This window comes from Bacillus rossius, chromosome 3 (assembly GCF_032445375.1).
Source record: "Bacillus rossius redtenbacheri isolate Brsri chromosome 3, Brsri_v3, whole genome shotgun sequence".
Lineage (NCBI taxonomy): Eukaryota > Metazoa > Arthropoda > Insecta > Phasmatodea > Bacillidae > Bacillus > Bacillus rossius.
Genome location: NC_086332.1, coordinates 98,362,377 through 98,387,006, shown reverse-complemented (window position 1 = coordinate 98,387,006; position 24,630 = coordinate 98,362,377). Strand labels below are relative to the sequence as shown.

At 38.7% G+C, this 24,630-nt stretch overlaps 1 protein-coding gene across 1 annotated transcript in view; it reads left to right on the top strand.

Annotated features, from left to right (window-relative positions):
- Positions 1–24,630, top strand: part of LOC134531346 (uncharacterized) — a 105,891-nt gene that overhangs the window by 10,097 nt on the left and 71,164 nt on the right. The window contains exon 3 of the mRNA XM_063367044.1: positions 1,177–1,785. Coding sequence (XP_063223114.1) covers positions 1,177–1,785 — 609 coding nt within the window. The remainder of the gene's footprint in view (positions 1–1,176; positions 1,786–24,630) is intronic.

The following is a 24,630-nucleotide window of genomic DNA, read 5'->3' as shown; positions in this document are numbered from 1 at the left end:
TGGAAAAAATAATAATATTTTAGCTGACATTTTTACGTGAATAGTATTTAAATTTTAATCAAAAAATATGCACGTGATAAAAGGACGCCTCGCCTCTTGCTAAGATATTATTCGTTCCAAACCCGTCTTGTTTGGAGAAGGAATTTTCACAACTTGGAGGAGTTTCACACAAAGGCCAGATGCTGCTCCATAATCTCCATTTCTCACCTACAGAGATTAAAAAAATGTCTGTACTTTTACACAAGATTCCTTTGGAAACCAGTTCCAATAAATGTTTTTTTGTAACACTTCAAATTTATTGTAACTTTGTATGAGAAATTTCCATGGGTATTTTTTTTATGTATGAAATACGTTTTTGAGATAATTCTGAATATTTCTCTCGAAAATCAGCACATAATTTTATATTTAATTGATGTTTTATTCTAGCATAATTTTTAAACCATGTTACAGACCGTCAATTATTCAATAATTGTTCTATATTTTGTTTTTTTACGCTTGTATATGTGCACAGTTAAAACGGGAACGGTTTACAAAATACTTTATCTATTGAAGAAACTGGGACAACACAAAGCATAAATTCCCGGGTAAGAATACAAACCCAGTGTTAATACGAACACATTTTGTAATGATACAGTTGTTTTTGTTTAAATGTACAAGTTTACAAATATCTGCTATTTTACATGAATATGTCTGTTTTATTTACAAAACATAAACACAAACACACTGTATAAACTTTTCCCTGGGCTTGACGACTACATCGTATGGCCTATACAATATTCAGCTTTGTTAATTGGCTTAATGTATAAGAACCATCATGAATGCTTGAATAAAACATCAAATAAAAATAAAATTGTGTGTAAATTATTGTAAGAAATATTCAGTATTATCTAGAAAAAAAATGTATTTCATGTATGCAAAAATAACCATAGTCATGTGTTGAACAAGGTTGCAATATATTTTTTTTAGTATTACAAACTATTTATTGGCAACTGGTTTCCAAAAGAATATTTTGCAATAGTCCAGAAACGTTTTTTCCCTATGTACTTTAGTTACTTTATTTCACACATTGGTGTGGCCCAAAATGAGATGTGCACACCGGCAATGTTTTCCCACTACGTTAACAAGGTCATTAAGACCTGAGTCAGTGGTGTTGATGAAGCGTGTCTTGTGTTGCAGATGGTGTACGTGCTGGTTGGTTTGGTCAGCCTCCCTCTGCTGGTCGCCGTGCTATGGCTGCTGCGCCAGTTGTGGCGCATGCTGGCCTCCTGCGCAGGCCGGGGCTGCCCCGCCACAGCGCGCTGCGCCAGTCGGCCCGACCATGGCCTGGAGGAGGTCGTGATCATACCCGCCGACCACCAGTTGCACGGCTCAGTTCCTCAGGGCGTGCCGTCTTCTAGCAGTGCCCTGCTGCGTGATGGGCCACTGGCATCTTCCCAACAACAACACCAGTTCTCACCTGTTTCTCTGATGGAAGAGATGTTGCTTGCGTCGACTCGTGAACAGATGCAGAGTGCATCAACACCTGGTGACACACAACTGGTGACCTGCCACCATCAAATGCTCTTGTATTCAACGGCTCCTCGAGTGGAATGCGTTAAGGGAATATTCGCTGATTACCAGTCTCCTAGCCGTCACACAGAAGAGACGGAAGTAGAGGCCACATACGACCAGGATCAAGCGGTGCTTTCTCCTCCGATGCAGGATTTGGAAGTGTTTTATTTCCCTGATGCCTTCGCTCCTCCCTATGCCGACTGTGACAACACACAGTATACCCAGGAGTTACGGGTGAGTATAATAATAACTATAATTATCACGAGGATGAAACCAATGCCAAGGTAAACATTCTCAATGTACTTACGAGTTAATAATTATATTTTTAACAAACTAAAATATACTCTTTCATATAAAATCAACTAAAAAATAGAAAATTAAATTTATTAATTTTGAGTTTAGAATAGTGTAAATAATAAAAAATGTATTTTATTGCAAAAAAAATCATGGGGTGCATGGTGTCATTAGTTATAAATATGTTATTGACAGATATGCGTAGAAGAATTATCATTTGATAATATCTTAAAAAGCACCCCACGCTTTTTTTGCAATAAATAAGATTTTTTTTTCTTATTTACACTATTCTTAACTCAAATTTAATAAAATTTATTTTCTTTTTTTTTTGTGGGATTTTCTATATAAGAGTAGGCCTATATTTTATTTTTATGTAATTAATATTTTTCAATTTTTGTTGGATTTTCTATAAAAGCGTCTTTTTTAGTTTTCAAACTATTTTTTTATTTTTAAGTTACTTTTCTTTATTACATCAATTTACTATTAAAGTGAATTTGAGTAAATATTGCCTGCTTTTAAAATATACATTCGATATAGCGTGTTGAAGAACTATAGTACACAATATTTTCAATATGCTAATATGAAAATCATTGATTTTAAATAAAATCGGGAAGTCATTCATGTATAATTCTAAGTCGGTAACTTATCCGAGAAATGATCAATTTGGGTGCCTGCTGCCTCCCTTTGATGAGATAGCTGGTTCTCAGGTTCCCTCTAAAAAAATTTCATCTTATTCAAAGTCGGTAACTTATCCGAGAAATAGTTGATCGGGACGCCTGGTAGTTTCCCTTCTTGGTCGTGCGGCAAAGACACTACCAGTAAGGAAAAAAATCGCTAACCCTGATTATCCTAGTAAGGATAAAAGAATCAAAATATATAAATGTCATCGGTCCTTGATAAGTACGCCAAATTTCGAGTTAAACCGACGTTTTGAAGGAGGACAAAATCATATTCAAATTTTCCATTACATACTTAAATAAATACGTATGAAGCAAATAAAAGGTTATTAAAAAAGAACCAACAGGTGCCTAACATCTTTTGGATGCAGAATGGAATGATTTATATCCATGGGACACTTTGTTTGGAGAACATTCAGAAGATAGTGTCGGCTAACGACAATGTGCCCCACATTTGCACTTTCGATGAACCTAGATCCGAATCCTCTAAACTGAATGAAAAGTTTGTAAACTTAAATAAAATATTCGTGGCGAATAGTCTCAGGAGACTTTTACCCTGATGATGAGTGCTGAAATATCAAACGAAACGTTGGTGAATTCTTCATTTTTAACGTAGTTAAAGCCTACGAAACAATTATACATTTTATTGTAATTTTAGAAGGGAATATATACTTGACCCAACAAACTGTTTCGTAAACTCGCCTGTTTACATCAACCAAAGATTATTTTATCAGTGAGAGTACTTGAAATATCTGATAGCTACATTTCTATATTCCCGAAGTGAGTTTGGTGTAACGAGGAACACAGCCAGCTATACCAAACAGGAATATTTTTAGCAAAGCATGGGATCTTAAGATGATGGCACCACTAGTTTATCACCAACGCAATCCACGTCAGACCTCCCAGGATCAAATTTAAGAGCTCTATTATGTTGTCATCCAGGTCTCACTATCTATAGCCTGTCATGCCTTGGTTTTAGATCCAAAGTTAGTCAGTTAACCGCGCTCGGATGCGAACATCACAAATTATCGTCTGCCGCAAAGCGCCAAACGGAGCTGCGTTAATTCTTTTTTGTGAGTAGAGAAAGTGGTATTCCACATATAAGTTTTCCTGCGTGATTGATTTCAGAATACTGGTTCATGTTAACAAAGTTTCTTTTTTGATTAACTAGTATTTATAGACTTCCTGCTGAAGACTTAGCAAATGAAAATCAGTACCTGCACAATTGAAAGATGTATTTACTTTATTATTTCGTTTATTTTGGTTCTTCCCTTGTCAACAAAGAGGTCATTGCAAACAGACACAATGCAAGTCAGGGAAGCAAGGGTAAGTAATCGGCATTGGCCTATAGTAAAAACACAATTCCAGGATTTGTTTCGAGTGATTTCAGGAAAACTTTGTAATACCTAAATCAGAATTTAGGTTTTAGTATTCAAACCCGATTCATCCAGAAAGCGAGTCTATTATTTTACCTAAGTTCCACTTTCCTCGGTACTACTTTTGATAGAAGGTTACGTATTTGAAAAAAAAAAGGCACACTGTTAAACATTATTCCAACCCGGGGATTAAGAAGAAACTACAGAAATTTTGCCAAATTACTTGGCCCGTAAGATTTCTGTAAAATTAAGCTATCTTTAAACATTTTCGCGAAATATCAAACTAACTCATCACTTGCAAGCAGTATCAGGTGACATTGTTTTGCTTATGCTTGTCACGCTGAAGTATTTCAAGTCAGGTAAATTTCACGCACTAATACGTAGCCTAAATGGTATTCATTATGGTCCACTCAGCTTATTTTCCGGATGTAAAGCCAATTATTATTATATTCTTGTGATAATGTTTGAAATGACATTACTATAAAAACAATGGTTCGAATGTTATGTAACATTTTAATATGCATTGTTTATTAAGTCAAGACACTTCTGGGTCCAGTGCTGTAACTTGGTTTGACGGGAAGAATCTAAAGAAGTAATAAGTAGAAGAATATATATGTTTTAGGCGTTAAGTTAAATTATATCCCCATTTAATTTGTTATTACACACATCAATGTTATTAAATTACAGATTTAACAGGAAAATCGTGATTTTTGCCAACAAGATAAATTCATTAGCATTTTAGTTGATTTACACTAAAATGTTCACAAATCTGAGGCTTTAACTTACTGCTAGCTTTTATTTATTTTTGAAGCACTCATCGGACCATTTTCGTGACTCACGAATCAGTTATCGGTTTTTCTCAACTAAGTAAAGCCCATAATAATGTATAATGACAGTAACAGTTTTTTATTCATAGTGCAATTTATGTATGTGTGTTTCAGAAAATCAGCATTATGAAATCAACCTTATCAGCAGTCATGACAGCCAGCATCTTTGGCCTTAGGTTACTGCAAAGGAAGTGGTGCGTTTTGGCTTCTATTACGCCCTATTGGCTCCACGGCATCATTCAACGCCGAAACATCCAGCATACTTATCTGAGAGAAGTGGGGGAGGTGTTTAAAGCTTACCCTCCCGAACACCGACAAAAATCGCCATTTTCTCAAAGGGAAGAGGCCTTTGATATTTATTCTACTGAACAACTGGTATTCGACACATCGTTTCCGAGGAAAGAGGTATGTGAGACCTATCTCCTCGAGCAGCTGCATGAGTCACCATCATCGCCAAGGGAAGAGGCCTTTGAAAATTATCCTTCTGAGCAGCTGCAAGATTCACCATCATCTTTGAAGGAAGAGGTCTACGAGACTTATCCTCTTGAACAGCTGCAAGCATCAACATCATCTTCAAGGGAAAGGGCTGTTAATGCTTATCCTTCCGAGCAGCTGCAAGACTCACCATTATATTTGAGGGAAGAGGTCTATGAGACATATCCTCCCGAGCTGCATGAAGCACCATTATCCCCATGGAAAGAGACTTTTGACACTTATCCTCCCGAGCAGCTGCAAGATTCGCGATCACCTTTGAGGGAAGAGGTCTACGACTCTTATCCTCTTGAACAGCTGCAAGCATCAACATCATCGTCCAGGGAAAGGGCTGTTGATACTTATCCTCCCGAGCAGCTGCAAGACTCACCATCATCTTTGAGGGAAGAGGTCTATGAGACATATCCTCCCGAGCTGCATGAGGCACCATTATCTCCATGGGAAGAGATTTTTGACACTTATACTCCCAAGCAGCTGCAAGATTCGCGATCACCTATGAGGGAAGAGGTCTACGAGACTTATCCTCTTGAACAGCTGCAAGCATCAACATCATCTCCAAGGGAAAGGGCCTTTGATGCTTATCCTCCCGAGCAGCTGCAAGAGTTTCCATCACCTTTGAAGGAAAAGGTCTATGAAACATATCCTCTAGAGCAGCTGCATGAGTCACCATTATCTTTGCAAAGAGAGGCCTTTGAGAATTATCCTTCTGTATACCTACATGTATCGACATTGTCTCCGAAGAAAGAGGTCTTTGAGACTTATTCTCTTGAACAGCTGCAAGCATCAACATCATTTTCAAGAGAAAGGGCTCTTGATGCTTATACTCCAGAGCAGCTGCAAGATTCACCATCATCTTCGAGGGAAGAGTTCTATGAGACATATCCTCCCGAGCAGCATGAAGCACCATTATCTCCATGGCAAGAGACTTTTGACACTTATCCTCCCAAGCAGCTGCAAGATTCGCGATCACCTTTGAGGGAAGAGGTATACGAGACTTATTCTTTAGAACAGCTGTATGCCTCAACATCATCTTCAAGGGAAGGGGCCTTTGATGTTTATCCTCCCGAGCAGCTGCAAGTGTTTCCATTCCCTTTGAAGGAAGAGGTCTATGAAACATATCCTCCAGAGCAGCTGCATGAGTCACCATCATCTCTGCAGGAAGAGCCCTTTGAGAAGTATCCTTCTGAATACCTACATGTATCGACATTGTCTGAGAAGAAAGAGGTCTTTGAGACTTATTCTCTTGAAACGCATCAATCATCAACATCATTTCCGAGTGAAGATGTGAATGAGACTCATCCTTCCGAACAGCTGCAAGTGGTATCACCACACAAGAGAAACAAGTGTTCTGGTCCCCTTACCTATTATAAGCTACAACTACCACCGTTTCCTCCACAACAAGTTCCTTTGAAAGAAGTGCTGTATGAAACGTTTCCTTCTTTGAAAACTGATATTGACACTACCCCTTCAGAATAAAGAGGCATTTTTGCGATAAACCAATGACCGTGTTTCTATCACCCCTTAAGGACAAATGATTTTAGACCATTTCCTAGACCAAATGCACATGTAATCATATTTCCCAAGGGTGAGTGGTAATAGTACCACTGACACGTATACTTTCCCAAGAAGCAATTTGAGGTCACATTAGCCATTTGTCAACTGAATGGTTACGGTGAGCCTTAGAACATCAGCGTACAATGTACAACGATTCAAAAGGAACATTACGACAGCTTCGATGCCAATCCGATTGATCTAATGATTCCATAAAACTAAATTGCAGCTGTGATCTATGAGTCGAAAAGGGGACTAGGGCATGCCAAAAAGGATAGTTTCTTCGTGATCTCAACTCTAATAATCTACTTATCTTACAAATAAAAATCATTAATTTCTTTAGCAAACATCAAACATGCGCATCCTGTTTGACATTCAGATAATGCCAAAGAGTGGATATTTACGCCACCCATTCATATTGTTAGAGACATCCTTGGCATGATAAATGACTGGAAAGAGGCATTATTTGAAAAATATATTCTGGCTTTATAGATTTCCGTTTATTATACAGTGCTCACATATGTGTAGCTAAAACCAGGAGATTAAAATTTGAGATCATTCACAAAATATCATTTCCAAATAAGAAGCTGCTTTAAACTACTGAATATCAGTAAAATTCCACTTATTTATAGTATATGAATTTACCTAATTTTCTGTTTGAACAGTTTTTTAAGAGTTCAATTTTACTTTTAAAAGCGTGAAATAAATCTAATTAAAAAATACCATTGTAAAAGAACCTAAGCTTTTTGCCCGAAACTATGTCACATCAAAGTTCTTTATGAATTATTCGTGCATTTGATTTAGAATTATAAATAGCGTGGAAACCCATTAGCTAAAGAACATAAAAGAAAGATCAACAAAAAAAATATATGCTAACTAGCTCATCAGGATATTTCTTATATCGCCGTTGTGATTTAAATGTTTTACATGACGGGAAGAATAATGTTTATTATAACGTGAAGTGCTTTAAACACGTTAGTAATGTAAAATCAGCCGAGAAAAAAAATCAACAGTTTATTTTCTACGTGCTATACCAGTACCCCAAATAAACAATTGGTAAAAGAAGGGACAAAGTCGGTTTAATCCCGAACTCGCTCAATGTTTGTTTAATTTTCGGTCGCCAACTTCTCGGGGCGCGTTTTGCCAATGCCGGGTTAGCAGTTTAGTCGGATTTGAATTAAGTACTGTATTAGTTAGTGATTGCGAGTGAATTCAGGCATTGTAAATGATTTAAGCGTGTACTTGCGATGATATATTTTTGAGTTTATTTTATTTGTGCGTGCTATTATTTATATTCAAGGGTATACATGACGTAAGTCAATGTGGAGTTCGTGAAATGTTTTGCAATTTTTTCCCGTTTATTTTAAGGAATTGTAATGACAGTTGTAAAACATAAGTGGATATAAATACTTACGTACTTACTATTTCCTGTGAATCAGAATATCCCAACAATATAAAGCAATGTTTCGAATTTTCTAAACCTGTGTATGGTAGTACACGGCATTTTTAAAATTTGAGTTTCTAAAGCACATAACTTCCTTAAGGCACAAAGTGTTGTGTGTATTCCTATTTATTTATCCACAAGGAACTACCTTCCTTATATTTTAAGTCAAATTTATATAGCCTATACTCTGTATTATTAAATCTTTCATTATTTAATTTTTTTCCAATATTATTATTATTGAGATAATGAAGTGCTGTAAAGTCCTCAATGGTGTTCAATTCAACAAATACATTTACTCTTGTATTTTAAGTGTAGTAACAAGATGTGTGTGACAGGATTGCCTACTCCAGTTAATCTTTCCACAGCCTGAATAGTAGATTACTAGAACAGGTCACTTGGATGCTTCCAGCAAACCTTGTACAGAACATATAATGAAATGGTGTCTTTGTGGCTAGGCACATTTACAAACTATTAATAACTGTGTAACACCCCTCGTGCCTTAAAATAGAATTATTTGGAATTAATTAAAAAAGCCTTGGAAACAAGCTGGGTAAAAACAATGCGTTAAATAAATTGATTTACCAGAGGCGCCACGAGGTGGGAACAAACACAATTTAGGAACTTCCTGTAACAAGCAAAGGGGAAGTTGGGGGATCGTTAACGTCAATAAAATAAAAACTACACGATTAACTTGATCTATAGTTTCCCTGTTTTATTTGCCCTGATGAATTATCATGTTTCAATTATTTTGACATACATACAAAAGGTTTTAACAATTTTCCAAGATTAACAAAAGGAAAACGAAATTGGGGCCGGCCCGGCTTACTGAGAATTATTTACATTTTTAGTTTGAACTATAAACATTTGTATTATGAGTTTCACACCCAAAGTTGGATGGATCCGATGATTACATTGATAATTAGTTTGATTTGTTTTACATTTTCTTGAGAAAAACACTGGTCGCTGGTGAGTTGGTCATCCGGTTAAGATAGTTCGTAGCTAGGTAAAGGGGAAATGTTGAATTTACATTACCACCCGGGGTCTTCAAACAATCACGTCGGGTAGTAGAAGCGTTTCTTCGAATGTGACCCACGGAACAGAAAGGGGGGGGGGTGGTCACGAGATGAGAGCAATCAATCTCTCCCCGTCATCGAACCCTGTCTGCAACAGTCCAAATCAAAACTGATTAGAACTGGTATACAGGCAGTCTATGGGGCAGAAAATGCCCAAAAAAAATTTAAGGGAAAAAAAGGGGGTTCGCGAATTATCACTCACCAAAACAGGGGAGTTGCCCAGCACGCTTCCATCGTGGAGTCAGCCAGGGTCTGGAGCTCGCGAATAGCGCGGCAGGACGCGGATGATTTCTTCATGATTAAAAAAATTTAAAAGAGAAAAATTTCTAAGGCAAATAACTAAACTATGCAGACAGACTAATCTACTAGAAATGACTTGAGGGATAGCATCCCTTATACAAAGCGACTACATAGCGGTCGGATGAAGTCTTGACGATTCGCCGATACTCGATGGAGGTCTGTCTGCGGACGCGACGCGAGTTGATCTGTGTCGCTGGAAAAGGCGTCTCGTAATTAAAAGTGCCCACCGGCTCTAACAGGTGGAAGGGGGGGTGTCTGGGCCGCCGAAAAATACCGAACTTGCCCGAACGCGGGCGGAGAAAAAAACTCTAGCAGGAGTCTTGAAGTTGGCCACACTGGGCGACCGTAGAGAACTCTGTCGGAGGAGGCTGAGTTGAAAAGAATCGACTCCCGCCTGGCGTCCATATAACTCAAGGGAGAGCGGTGCTGCTCTCTGGCGCCCTAGAGGGTAGGCAAGCGGAGAAGTTCGCGACTTAGTCGCTAGGTGGTGCTTGTGATCAGTTTTGGCGCACTCGCTTTTGCGAGAAGACCTTGAGAACGGTCACTGGTGTCCAGGGGGTTACGACCGGTCATTGGTCTTGCTTGGAACTGAGAAGGGGGGGAGATGGGGTAAAATGCAACGCTGATGGGAAACTACGCCCCGTCGTGGCTACAGAGGGGCGAATATAACACTACGACGTGATGAAAAACGCGAATCTCAGCTCGTCTCTGCGAACTGGTCGCCTGCAAGCTACAGGCTTGCCTTTGCAGTTAGGGTCACGAAGAGAAATAATATTACGGGCTTGAGGCGTGACTGAAGGCGGAGGAAATGGTAAGCTGTCTGCTAGTCAGGGATTAGGCCAGCAGAATATCCGATACGCCGATGGGAAAGGGGCTCCAGAGCACTGAGACAAAGTTTAACTCAGAGTAGTACACCAGACTAACAAATTAAAATTACACTATAGTAGAGCAAATAAAATTTCCACACAAAAATTTAAAATCATAATAAAAATTTAAAATATATCGTGTCGAATTTACTAATTAACGGCACATACTTCCCCCCTGAAAGACAGAGTCAGGGTGGCCCACTTGAGCCACCAAAAACCTGGGTTCCAGAAACTTACCCTGTACCAGGATCTACTGTAGTAAACTACTTACAATGGCTAACAATTCTTACGTGTCTAAATAACGGCTAAAACTTACAGCTAACTTATTGAATTAGGGGCGCCCCTATAAACTAGACAACTTAATGTAACACTTCTTAACCTAAATTTCTTATAAACTAGTACCATGGATTTTTTTTATATTACTTATAATTATGACCTAGGTTTTTTTGTTTTATACCAACACGTTGGTTGAGTATGGCATGCCGTAGTAGGAACGCTGTTCCTTGTATAAAGAAACACAGGGAAGAGTGCCCTCATTTTAGGATGGGGTGTAATTTCCTTAACTGAGAAATGTGCGCGCGCGCGCGATATTCGCCGGAACTGGGGTCGGCTAACGCGACCGTGACTGGCGTGAGGTATCGCTGGATCTGCCAGGGGCCATTCCAACGATATGAAAGCTTGGCTGACCTCTTGTCGATCGCCTTGCTGAGTGTGTGTGCTCTGCACAACACTAAATCTCCTACTCTGTAGGGATTGGGATAGCGTTTTTTGTTATATTTTTGCCTGCTTGCCTCGTGGGCCAAGTTCAGGTTTTTACGAGCTCTACTCCAGACTTCCTTAATGTTCCTGGGGTCGTCTGGCAGTAACTCTTTTAACGTCCATTGATTAGAGAGTGGGGTGTTGGGCTGGTATGTAAACATGAGTTCAAACGGTGTTGTTTTGTGACTTTCATGTCTGGCGGAATTGAAAGCCATTTGTAACCACACGAGATTGGAATCCCACCTATCCTGCGAGTTCGCATGGAATGCTATCAAGGCAGACCGGAGGTTTCGGTTGAAACGCTCCGCATGCGAAGGCTGGGGGTAGTAGGGAGTCGTGGTCACATGCTGAATGCCGTGTGAAAAACACATGTTTTTGAACTGAGTCGATTTAAAGTTTGTGGCATTATCGGAAACAATAATGGAAGGTACCCCGGATATTTTGAAAATATAATTTTGGAGGGCTCGAATGGTGATTTCGGCCGTGGCTCTTCTAACAGGGATTAGCCACACAAATTTTGAGAATGCATCTACGCATACTAGAAGCATCGAATTTCCGTCTTTTGACCTTGGGAAGGGTCCCACAAAATCTATGAAAAGCTTTTGCATGGGCCTTTCGGCCACGTCAGAACTTAAATAGCCGAACTGGGTCTGCTGCGCAGGCTTACTCAATGCACATAATTTGCACAATTTCACCCTTTGCGTTATATCCTTGTGCATTCCGTCCCAGATAAAATTCCTGCGAATGTTTTCAATTGTTTTGAAAATTCCTAAGTGTGCGCCCAAAGGTGACGAGTGGTAATATTGAAAAACCATGTCCCTGAGATTCTGAGGTAGGGCTATTCTGAAATTTTTTGCTTGTTGTGTCCTTCGGTAAAGTATGCCTTTTGAAAGTTTGTAATATTTTGGAGGTGAGCCTGATTTTATTTGGTTAATTATGTTGGACAATTGTAGGTCAGAATTTTGATTTGATTGTATGTCGGAAAATGCTAGAGGAAAATCTGTTAACAATGCGTGGCAGGACATAGGATTGTTTTCCTGAATCTCGGAGTTGGAAGGATTCTCGAACATTCGAGAAAGAGTATCTGCCACAATGTTCTGTGAACCACGAATATGTTGGATTTGAAATTTCAGAGAAGCAATCTTGACAATCCAGCATCCTAATTTACCTAATTGCTTGGGGTGAGCCAAAAGCCAAGCAAGGGCCTGATTATCGGTTTCCAGCAGAAATTCTTTATGTTCCAAATAGGGCCGGAACTTGTCTATGCCGAAAACTACAGCGAGGCACTCGAGTTCATACACCGAAGAGGATTTTCTTTCCTGGTGCGTTAAGGTGCGGGAGGCGAAAGCTATAGGCTGCCTGCAGCCATCGAATTCTTGTGACAACACGGCCCCAATGGCCACACTGGATGCATCGGTTTGCAAAATAAAAGGTTTACTGAAATCAGCCATTCTAAGTACTGGAGGGCTCGCTATTGCATGTTTTAGAAAATCAAAAGCTTTGTCCTGTTCTGGACCCCAGTTGAAAACGGAATTTTTTTTTACGTAGAGCATTCAGTGGTGCTGCATGCTCAGCAAAATTAGGTATAAATTTGGCGTAAAAATTTGCCATGCCAATAAACCTGGAAATGCCCTTAGCATCTTTAGGGGGTTGGAAATCCTTTATCGCTTGTGTGCGATTAGGGTCAATGGTCACTCCTCGACTTGAAATCAGGTGTCCGAGAAAAGAAATTTCCTGCACTGCAAATTTCACCTTCTTTGTATTAACAGTGAGGCTGGATTTACGTAGGCGCTTAAGGACTTCTTGCAAATGAGCCATATGCTCTTCAAAGGATTCTGAATAAACAACGACGTCATCAAGATAATTAAACACAAATTTGAATTTCAGGTCGCCGAAAATTTGGTCTAGAAGGCGTGTTAACACTTGGGCGCCGGTGGCTAGGCCGAAGGGTACTACCTTGTATTGATACAGATTCCACGGGACGCAGAAACTTGTAACGTGTTTTGACTCTGGTGTTAGTGGTATTTGATGATAGGCCGAATTTAGGTCAAAGACACTGAAAAATTTGGCTTTACTAAACCAGTGACATGCCGAATTTAGGTCTGGTAATGGCGTCATCTCTACTTCAATTTGCCGATTTACGCGGCGGAAATCGACCACCATGCGGTGACCTTGGCCTTGGTCCTTGGGTACTAAAAATGCCGGGGAGGCGAAACTGGAAGTGGAAGGTTCGATAACATCTTTGTCCAATAAATTTTGTATGTGATCCCGCATTATCTGCATTTTAGGTCCTAATAATTGGTAAGGGTGACACCTAACTGGGGTTTTGTCCAAAAGCTTAATTTCATATTGGGTGAGATGGGTGCGCCCTAATTTTTCACTCAAAACATCGGGAAAGTTACTGCATAACTTCTCTATTTCTCGTTTCTGTTCAAAGTTAAGATGGGTTAGTGAAATGTTATTATCACCTTTAGCCTCTGTGTGAATGGCATTTACTTTGCTCTGACATTTTGCATCCGGTGACACAAAAGAAACAAAAACTTGGTTGTTAAATTTAAAGTGAATTCTTCGTGCTTTCAAATCAATTATCATGCCTGTTTTTGCAATAAAATCGGAACCAAAAATTAAATCTGTGGCCAAATCATCTGCTACTAAGAATGGGAAAGACCAAGAAAACAAATCGATTTTTACTTTAACAAAAACAATACTATTTACCTTCAAAGGCTGTTCAGCAGCTGTAAAACATTTTATTTTTATTGGCTCTACCTTTTGAATCAAACGGTCTTGTTGTAATTTCCTGAATAGCTGGCCTGACACGAATGATCGCACGGATCCGGTATCTATTAGGCCTGGAACTTCTTGTTTTCCAATTATTGTGTTGGCGTAGGGCAAAACTGTGGGTATATTAGCTAGAATATTATGACATGTTCTTTTGTCCGTGGTTCGCGGACAATTACATTGTCTACACATAGGCCTAGACGTGTTACAGTTTTCCGTTTGCTTGTCTTGACGAGCTTTGTCTCTCTTAGCTCGCCTTTGTTTCTGTTTTCTTCTTTTGTTTTTTCCTCTGTGTGGGGAAGCGGTATTTTGTTGAACTTTTTGTTCGTAATTTTTATTAGGGCCTTGGTGAAGGGAAAAATTACTAATGGTTGTTTGGGTGGCTGGCTCAGAAAAAATTTTTTCTGGCCAGCGGTTTACACGTTTTTTGGATTCTGAGAATTTTGATAGTTTGGGCGATAGTTTTTTTGCGCGACACTGTTCAATGTAGTGCCCGGGTTTTTTGCAGTACCTTCAGACAGGTATCCGTTCATCTTTATTTTGAGGCTTAGCGACTTGTTCATTGCTGTTTTTGTGTTGCGAATTTTTGTTATAATACTGCTGTTTATTTTCTGTTATTTTGGTATTGTTGTGGGCGTAGACATTAGCTTCTCGATTTCGCTGGTGGTCTGCGTATTCTACATTTCTGTTGGAGATGCACAAGCGATCAAGCTCGGCAAAATTTTGTGGTCGGGCCTGAAAAACTGCCCGCGATCGTTCCTGCGGATTAATTCCATCGAGGATGTTTGAGACTATCTCACTCTCAGATACTCGCAACCGAAGAATTTGAGCGGCTAGTTTGATGTCTGCTATGTAATTAGACAAGGCTTCATTTCTTTGTTGTAGCCTGTTGTACCATTCCAATCTGATGTTGGTCATCAAACGGGCTGGGATAAAATAATTTAGAATGTCCTCATGAAATTGGTCAAACGAATAATTTTGCTCAATGGCGAGCGTCACTCGCTCGCTCAAGGGTAGTTGTGTGAAGGGGAAAATAACTTCTAGGAGTTCCCTGTCTGGAAGGTTTGCCTTTTGTTTAATTTTGAACAAGTTCTTTAGGAAGTCGATTAGGCTCCTGGGCTCCAACCCTGTGGTTTCCTTAAAATTAGCCAGCAGTCTTTCAACGGGATTTGTTATCTTAGCGTAAAAACTACCTCCAGTTGTCTGATTGAAGGTAGGGACCACAGGTACTGGGTTCGGTGCTAGATTAGAGGCGTGAGGTGTGACTGGCGGAGGTTGAGTTTGGTTTTGAAGTTGGTATACCTGCGGGCCCAATGGCAGGTCTGTGGTGGCGGGGCTGGGGTAAGGAAGTTGTGATTCTATCCTGCCACCAGGGTGCACAGGGGCTGGTTGTGGTAGGTATATGGGTTGGGGCATGTAAACAGGATGAGCTGGGAGCGAATGCATAGGATAGGCGAAGGTGACATTGGGGCTCGGGTGAGTACCAGTCGCCATGACAGTCGCAGATGGAAAATGAGATGGTGTGAATGTCGAAATCAATGCCCGGCGATGTGATGTCGAAATCGGAGTTCGTACTCCAGCTCGTCACGGCGGAGATACTCCGGCGTGAGCATTGTGTCCCTTTCGTAGGTGGAGCTTGGTCCAGTCTTACGAGGACAGCAAAATATATACAAAAAATTTACGTTGATTGGCCAACCAACAAAGACTTAAAACTATGGTTGAAACAGTACCATAAATTCTACGCAAGACACTCTTAATTTAACTTAGCTTAATAATATCGTAGTTGCTCCGACGGGTCGGAAGTATGTGCCCAGAATACAGAAAGCTAACTATTGCTGCCGGCAGACGAATGAGTTGGTACGCCTGTTGGCATCTCTTTCAGAGGTAAGCGACCTCTGGGACCTGCGGGAACAAGGGTCGGGGTGTGGTAGGCGGCGTGCTATCACGCACGCGTGGCAATATTACAGCTGTCAACTGACGCCGCGGCCCTCGGCCGTCGGGCGAGGAGAAAGGGGGGGAGGAGGTGTCTGTGACCTTGTGCCTGTCACGTCCGGGGACGCGCGATGGGGGAGGGGGACAGCTGGCTGGCTGAAAGACGTCTCGCGCGCTACGCGCTAGCCTAAGTCCACACGGGTATTTAAAACTCAATATAAATTTTAAAAATTTAACTCATTATAACTACGGGGTGTACCAGCGATCAGTTTACAATATTATTACAAAATTGTTATTATCAAAAAATAATAAAAAAAATTTTGTACTTTTATTTTTTATTTTAGATATGCTTATATTATTCAAGTATGCCTATAGATCAAGGTAACCATGCTCTGCTACCAAGTTGTAACACCCCTCGTGCCTTAAAATAGAATTATTTGGAATTAATTAAAAAAGCCTTGGAAACAAGCTGGGTAAAAAAAAATACGTTAAATAAATTGTTTTACCAGAGGCGACACGAGGTGGGAACAAACACAATTTAGGAACTTCCTGTAACAAGCAAAGGGGAAGTTGGGGGATCGTTAACATCAATAAAATAAAAACTACACGATTAACTTGATCTATAGTTTCCCTGTTTTATTTGCCCTGATGAATTATCATGTTTCAATTATTTTGACATACATACAAAAGGTTTTAACAATTTTCCAAGATTAACAGAAGGAAAACGAAATTGGGGCCGGCCCGGCTTACTGAGAATTATTTACATTTTTAGTTTGAACTATAAACATTTGTATTATGAGTTTCATACCCAAAGTTGGATGGATCCGATGATTACATTGATAATTAGTTCAATTTGTTTTACATTTTCTTGAGAAAAACACTGGTCGCTGGTGAGTTGGTCATCCGGTTAAGATAGTTCGTAGCTAGGTAAAGGGGAAATGTTGAATTTACATTACCACCCGGGGTCTTCAAACAATCACGTCGGGTAGTAGAAGCGTTTCTTCGAATGTGACCCACGGAACAGAAAGGGGGGGGGGTGGTCACGAGATGAGAGCAATCAATCTCTCCCCGTCATCGAACCCTGTCTGCAACAGTCCAAATCAAAACTGATTAGAACTGGTATACAGGCAGTCTATGGGGCAGAAAATGCCCAAAAAAAATGTAAGGGGAAAAAAGGGGGTTCGAAGGGGAGTTGCCCAGCACGCTTCCATCGTGGAGTCAGCCAGGGTCTGGAGCTCGCGAATAGCGCGGCAGGACGCGGATGATTTTTTCATGATTAAAAAAATTTAAAAGAGAAAAATTTCTAAGGCAAATAACTAAACTATGCAGACAGACTAATCTACTAGAAATGACTAGAGGAATAGCATCCCTTATACAAAGCGACTACATTGCGGTCGGATGAAGTCTTGACGATTCGCCGATACTCGATGGAGGTCTGTCTGCGGACGCGACGCGAGTTGATCTGTGTCGCTGAAAAAGGCGTCTCGTAATTAAAAGTGCCCACCGGCTCTAACAGGTGGAAGGGGGGGTGTCTGGGCCGCCGAAAAATACCGAACTTGCCCGAACGTGGGCGGAGAAAAAAACTCTAGCAGGAGTCTTGAAGTTGGCCACACTGGGCGACCGTAGAGAACTCTGTCGGAGGAGGCTGAGTTGAAAAGAATCGACTCGCGCCTGGCGTCCATATAACTCAAGGGAGAGCGGTGCTGCTCTCTGGCGCCCTAGAGGGTAGGCAAGCGGAGAAGTTCGCGACTTAGTCGCTAGGTGGTGCTTGTGATCAGTTTTGGCGCACTCGCTTTTGCGAGAAGACCTTGAGAACGGTCACTGGTGTCCAGAGGGTTACGACCGGTCATTGGTCTTGCTTGGAACTGAGAAGGGGGGGAGATGGGGTAAAATGCAACGCTGATGGGAAACTACGCCCCGTCGTGGCTACAGAGGGGCGAATATAACACTACGACGTGATGAAAAACGCGAATCTCAGCTCGTCTCTGCTAACTGGTCGCCTGCAAGCTACAGGCTTGCCTTTGCAGTTAGGGTCACGAAGAGAAATAATATTACGGGCTTGAGGCGTGACTGAAGGCGGGGGAAATGGTAAGCTGTCTGCTAGTCAGGGATTAGGCCAGCAGAATATCCGATACGCCGATGGGAAAGGGGCTCCAGAGCACTGAGACAAAGTTTAACTCAGAGTAGTACACCAGACTAACAAATTAAAATTACACTATAGTAGAGCAAATAAAATTTCCACACAAAAATTTAAAATCATAATAAAAATTTAAAATATATCGTGTCGAATTTACTAATTAACGGCACAACTGGTATATATTTATACTGCATTATTTATAGTAATTGACAGGAAATTATGTAGGCTTCACATTTGCGTACACTTATTAACATTATGCAAGGTTTTTTGTTTTGTTTTTGGTGTTTTGTATTTACGTCTAATATCTTTGTACAAACGTGTACACACAGAAGATCTGACAAGATGGACAAAATAAGCTAAACAAAATGTCATAATGATATGTTGTTCTCCCATTAAGAGCTATAATTTAGAGACGTGAAAGTTTCTTCAGTTAGTTTCAATAAGAAAATGGTTAAGTAAACTGAAATGTTAAATTAATTTGTGTTATGAGATTCCACTTAGTTAACAAGCAAAAAAACGTAGGTAGCTATTTAGGCCTACATTAAAAATAGATATGATGTGCATTTACAATGTTTATTATATTATAAGTATGTAAATACATGTTTGATTAGTCACGAGGATAACTAAACCTCACCTATAAGCCATGATTCATACTGTGGGGCATTTAAAATGTTTTGTATCAATATCTAAGTACAAATGTGTAATAAAGTGTGTTACAGTGTGGTTTTGAGTTGGTTATGGCAATTTCTGCAACCTGCACGTGTAAGCTGTGTGGTGTGTCACTGCAGAGAGCAGGCAAGGTCTCTTAAGGATTAAAGTAGCTTTAAAAGGAGTTTATTCAAGTTAAAATTTATAACAAGAGTCTCCCGAGGATCATATACCCTTCTTTATATGATGGTTCCCATTTTATACATCAAGCCTTAAGCTTAATAACAGTGGTCAGCCTCCCCCTGATAATCAATGTATGTCCGCTGTAAGACTGGAGTTGAATTACAAATTGATATTAATGTTTGAGTAATGGTTTATTTAATCTTTTGTAGATTAGATTATTATACAGCATGACAATAAAACAAAAGTGTTCAGGGTGTTAATTCTAACCATTCAAGAATTTAGTTTATTTTCTAAACTTATGCTTGTAAAAACATTTCTTAGTCATATTGCTTCTGAAACATGGAACATAAAGGATAATCCTAAAGTCATAACACACACTTATAAAATATTTTTAATGAATGTTGTACAGTAAACCCACATAATATTTTTCTCACTTATTAAGTTCACATAGTTATTCCCTTGATCACTTCCATATATCCCTACGTTAATTTTTCCCATTCATAATATTTGTGTTAATAGATGCTTACCGCGTATAATGTTCAGCATTTGTGGAAAAAATAAAATAATAATGTTTATCTTTTATCTTTAAAATTCTATTTATCATTAATTTTTTATAATTTACATATTGCCAAACTTTAACAAAATAATTTGTACTGCACATGACCATCGAATCCTTTGCCTCATGCCACACGCTGTTACAAGTGTATTTTTCGACCAATCATCTGCTTGCATTTGTATAGACTGAGAGGCTGTTCCATTTTTCTTATTTGAGTTACACCACGTGACGAATACACAGCAAACCAGATTACCACCTGCCAGAATTTGTGGATCTGTTTGCATTATTTTTTTTTTGCAAGCACTGCATGCACTTTGTATCGTGCACAGTAAACAATAATTGATAACCCGCAAACAAGGGGTTTTTGTTTGCAATGTTTTTGACGTGACAACATCTAATAAATCGATGAACGCCGGCTGCACGCACGAAAAAGTTTCCCGTTACGCACATTGTCCAGTTACGGTGTGTCCCGTTACGCTCATTGTACGCTTGCGCTGCATCTGCCTATCTTCCACTCGATTGGAACAACCATCGATTTAACTTTTTCGAGGCACATTAAACTTGAAACACTCCCATTCGTTTCTTAGTTTTCCTATCATCGTCCTTTCCTTAACAGAATAACACAGATTGGAAGAAGTTAAATAGCAACCATGTATAAAAGTTATAGTTAAAATAATCTGTTCGTTAAAGTAATAAACATATTTGAATTAATGAGTGCAAATAAAAGTATATTTATCAATTAAATTGTAGATTTAATTTCACTCCTTTGTATCCATACAAGATAGTGATAATTCAATAAAAATGAATCAATTTTATTCATAAAAGTATGCCATCCTTTCATCAATGGTTTTTTTATGACATCACGTTAAACTATCGTCCATAAATCGACTTTACAGGCAACCAATTATTTATTGCGGTTATTGAATTTAAATCAGTTTATTGATATACTTGTATAGTTTTTCTAACATGCTGACAACAATAGTTAAGTGTAATTTTTGAGAATACAGAATGTCATTTGAGTAAAATTTGTTTTTGTGTAGCAACTGAATTTGAACTATGTATTTCCTTGTTAAGAAGTTTTTAGGATCCAGTCCCTTGAAAAACGTATTAACAGAGTTTTACTGTATATACTAATATTTCTTCTCTGTATTAGTCAATTGTTGCAAATTGGATGATAGCTGTAATTGCTGAAACATCACATGTTAAGTCTTTTTGTATAACCTTGTGGCAAAAAAAAACTCATTTTTCTTATTTACCTCTGTCAGTATTAATCATGTATAATAATTCACGTTTACGTTAACATGTGTACGACCTTGTTGTGCCCTAGGTGCATGCCCTCTCCCTTGATTTAGGCCTACCTCTGTTGTTTAGTAAGATACTGTACTCAACGCCTGCAGGGGCTTGCAGCCTGCAATGCTTGCGCACCTAGAGAGCAGTCGGTCGTCCAGGCAAGCAGTGGTTCTGTGTGAAGAAAAAAGATTTCCAGGGATAGAAAAATCCTCAACATCCTGAGATGACGTAATACTGGAAGGCGGCCATTGCTGCGACTACCTAGAAGACTGTTCTTAAAGGTTCTTTTCCGGGCTAATCGTCGCTACTACGGGTTTATAAACTCCTCCAGAGCGAGTAAGATCTAAGTCAGCCCGGTGCCTGCCGCACCAAGTATCGTCACTTTGCCCGCTGAGGAGGACTCCATAGATCGCCGCTGGAATGACGCACGTCTGTTATGGCAACGAAACCCTAAGTTAAATTTTGAACTTGAGGTGATAGAATATTTCAGAGGTATATGGCTGCAAGAGTTGGGTGAAAATATTCTAAGTCGAGTCTGGACTTAATAATTTTCTGGGAACGTGGCGTGTCGTTGCCGTGTTTATGTTGGTGACATATTTCATGAACATATTTCAAGGTGGCTGGGAGTCGTTGAGCTGGTCGGTAGTTGGCAGTAGAGGCGGGCGGATTTTACAGATTGATCTACGTTTTTTGAACGTCACTACGGTGGTTACCAGTCCTTATGTACGTTACATAATGTGTAACATGTGATACGCGTACGTAACGAAAAAATCACTATTCTATGGAAGGGCATTAATGTCCGACATAGTTTTTCGTAAGTACATAATGTGTGTTTACAATAAGTTACTTAAGACACACGCACTTAAAAAGAGGCAGTGTACTTACCAACGTGAGCGGAGTACACTGGCCGAGAATCAAACCAAAGATGGAAATCCATCGCGTCAATCATAATTTTAATAAATAATTTATTTAATGAATTTTGGTATTTTACCAAACTGATAGCTAAATAAATACAGATTTCGAAGATGGCATCCAAATGTCAATATGGCGGGTGCCACAGTAATAATAAATTAATTATTACTGCACTTTAGTAGGTAAAAATTAAATTAACAGGACGGTAGCACACACTAGCAGACGTAAATAAGATAAAGGCCTCCAGAAGACGAAAACAAGATGGCGGACATGACGTCATACTAGTTTGCGATAGGCTATATATACCTTGGCGTTAGTGTTGGAAGGTCAGTCTGCCAACGGCTTCCATGAAGTCAGGATCTGTTATCATTTTTTATTTTTGCCCTCACCGGGTTCGAACCGAGGACTCCACCATATAATTGCGTTTTTTAATTATTTTTTTTTTAAATTTGATAATTTTTTTTATAAATTTTATGTTTTTTTCCAGAATATTTGGATGATAATAATAATATTAATAATGGAATTTCAAGATGGCAGTCGTAGCGCAAATTGCAAGGTTTTTTTTAAATAAAATTTTATTAAACTTTGGTTACCTGTATTTTTTCATAAATTTTAAATTTTTCCCGAAATCTTAGCAAAAAAATTACAGTTTGTCAAGATGGCGGCCGTAACGAAACATGCAACGATGCCGTCATACAAACCAAGATGGTGGGTGTAACGAACATGCGACATTTATAGAATCCAAGATGGTCACCTTAACGGATTGTGCAACGGTGTTTTTTAATTAATTTTTATTTAAATTTTATTAATATAAATTTTTTAAATTTTCTCGAATTTCAAGCTTTAAAATACGAATTTTCAAGATGATGGCCGTAACGATGATTGCAGCAGTTAGGTCAAAATTTAAGATGGCGGTTGTGATGTAATAAAATTTATTATTTTTTTGAATTAATAATTGTTTTAATATTATTATTATTTAATTAGGGCCTACTTGCTTACTCTTACCGGGAATCTAAACAAGGACCGAATCGATTAAGTAACTAAACATTTGAAGTAGGCAATTTTTTAGAATTTTTTTAATTTTTTGGTCAAAAATGAAAGAATTTGAATTTTATGGTCAAGGTCAAGGTCCTGATATCAGAGGCTTATGGCGGTTTGCGTTTAGGAGTCTTAAGCCATATTTATGAATTTTTGTTCTTTTTAAGGCAAAAGTCTTTTGAGGTTTATTGAATTTCTTTTTTTTTTTTTTTTTTTTTTTTTAGAGGAATAAAACGGGAAATTTTCCCTCAAAACTGGAATTTTCCCCTCGAAACAGTGAAAATTTTAGGAATTTTGAGTCTATTTTGAGGAATTTTGAGGTAATTTTACACCAAATATGGCCGCCGTGCCGTCACAATAAAAGATGGCGGTCGGCTCTTGGTTCTTCAGCCTGAAGCGTGGGCCCGTAGCTCCATTTGTATACTACTGACAAGCTTTATCTTACTCGGAATATGTTAAGTTTCATTTTTCATCCACTTGTTTTGTCGTGAAAATTGATTTTTTAATGTCGAATGCGTAAGTCGGGTTTGACCCTCCTTTCTTTGGTTCATGAATTTAATGTCATGTTTAATTTTATACCTATATGTTTGTACTCACCTAAAATACTTCAAGCATTACCTGAATTTCATTTCCGTTTAGACTTATGAATTTACTTTTTGAGTTCACCCTCCTGCTTTGTGTTTCTTAGATTTGAGGCACTTGTGTATTTTACGATAATATTCTAATAAATATCTATTTTATTCTCAACATTCTTTCAACTGCGATATGTTAAAAATGGGCAAGAATAGTGTTATAATTTATATTTGATTTAAATGTGTACATAAAACATAGTTATTATTCATGGGGTTAATTTCTTCGTAATGGCAATATAAGAGTCGTTCTTTCAATCATGTTAGGTTGCATACATTTATTGTTTGCTGCTTAATTTGATTTGTGTGTATTTTATTTACGATAGTTATAAATGTGTTGTTTATTTGAAGAATAATTTCAGTCAGTGCGGTAGCACAAGTGTATCTGTTCTTATTGGCATAGTCGTTTCATTCTCGTACAGCATCTGTAATGTTCATGGTTGAATATAGAATATAGTTTCTCGGAGCTATGTCTGTAGATTTTCTTTATGGAGTGTCCTAGGTTGAGCATCTTGCTGCCGTTTCGATATAGTTTACGTTTTTCTGTATGCCCTGTAAGGGTTGTTTGTATTTTCAGATTCTCGAGGTCCTTTATTTATTTTCATGATACTTGTTATTTATGATTTTATATTACTGTAAATTTTAGTATATTTATATAAGCTAATATAAGCAAATGTCTATGTTGGACTTATAATAATCAAGGAAAATATGACGAGAAATATACAATTATTTTGGTATAAACACTTAAGTTACTTCACATATCACTACTAATTTTTAAAAACCTTCTCGTCACATTAAGCTATCTTTATAAATAAATAATTTTTTTTTAACACACAGGGATCTTCCACTATAATTGTATTACTTTATGTTTATGTCAATCTTCCATCTTGCAGTATATTGATTATTTTAATGTATGGCAAAAAGTGTTAGCACTAGTAGGTAGTTCATAGCTTTGAATCTGGCGGTCAATGTTAAATGTGTTATCACACCAGATGTACTTGGTCAAATGTTTACTTTCACACACATATTTTATTTTCTTCTTTACTCCTTGTTTACTATTTGCGAGCCTCATCGTTAAAATATGCATGGTTTAAAAGCATGGGTAACTCAAATTATTGTCAATAGTGTGCTATTTGTGTTTGTTATTTTGCTTAATTTAAATTAACACTTAATCCAACGTCACAGCTGGGAGCGCTTGTATTTGGAGGACGCTGAGCTCGCGTGTGATTACAGTGCTTATCTTGGTTTGTGAAACTGCCCCGGTGTCGTGAGAGGGCAAACAGGCCGTGGAGCCGCGCGGTGCGCGCATGTGTCGTC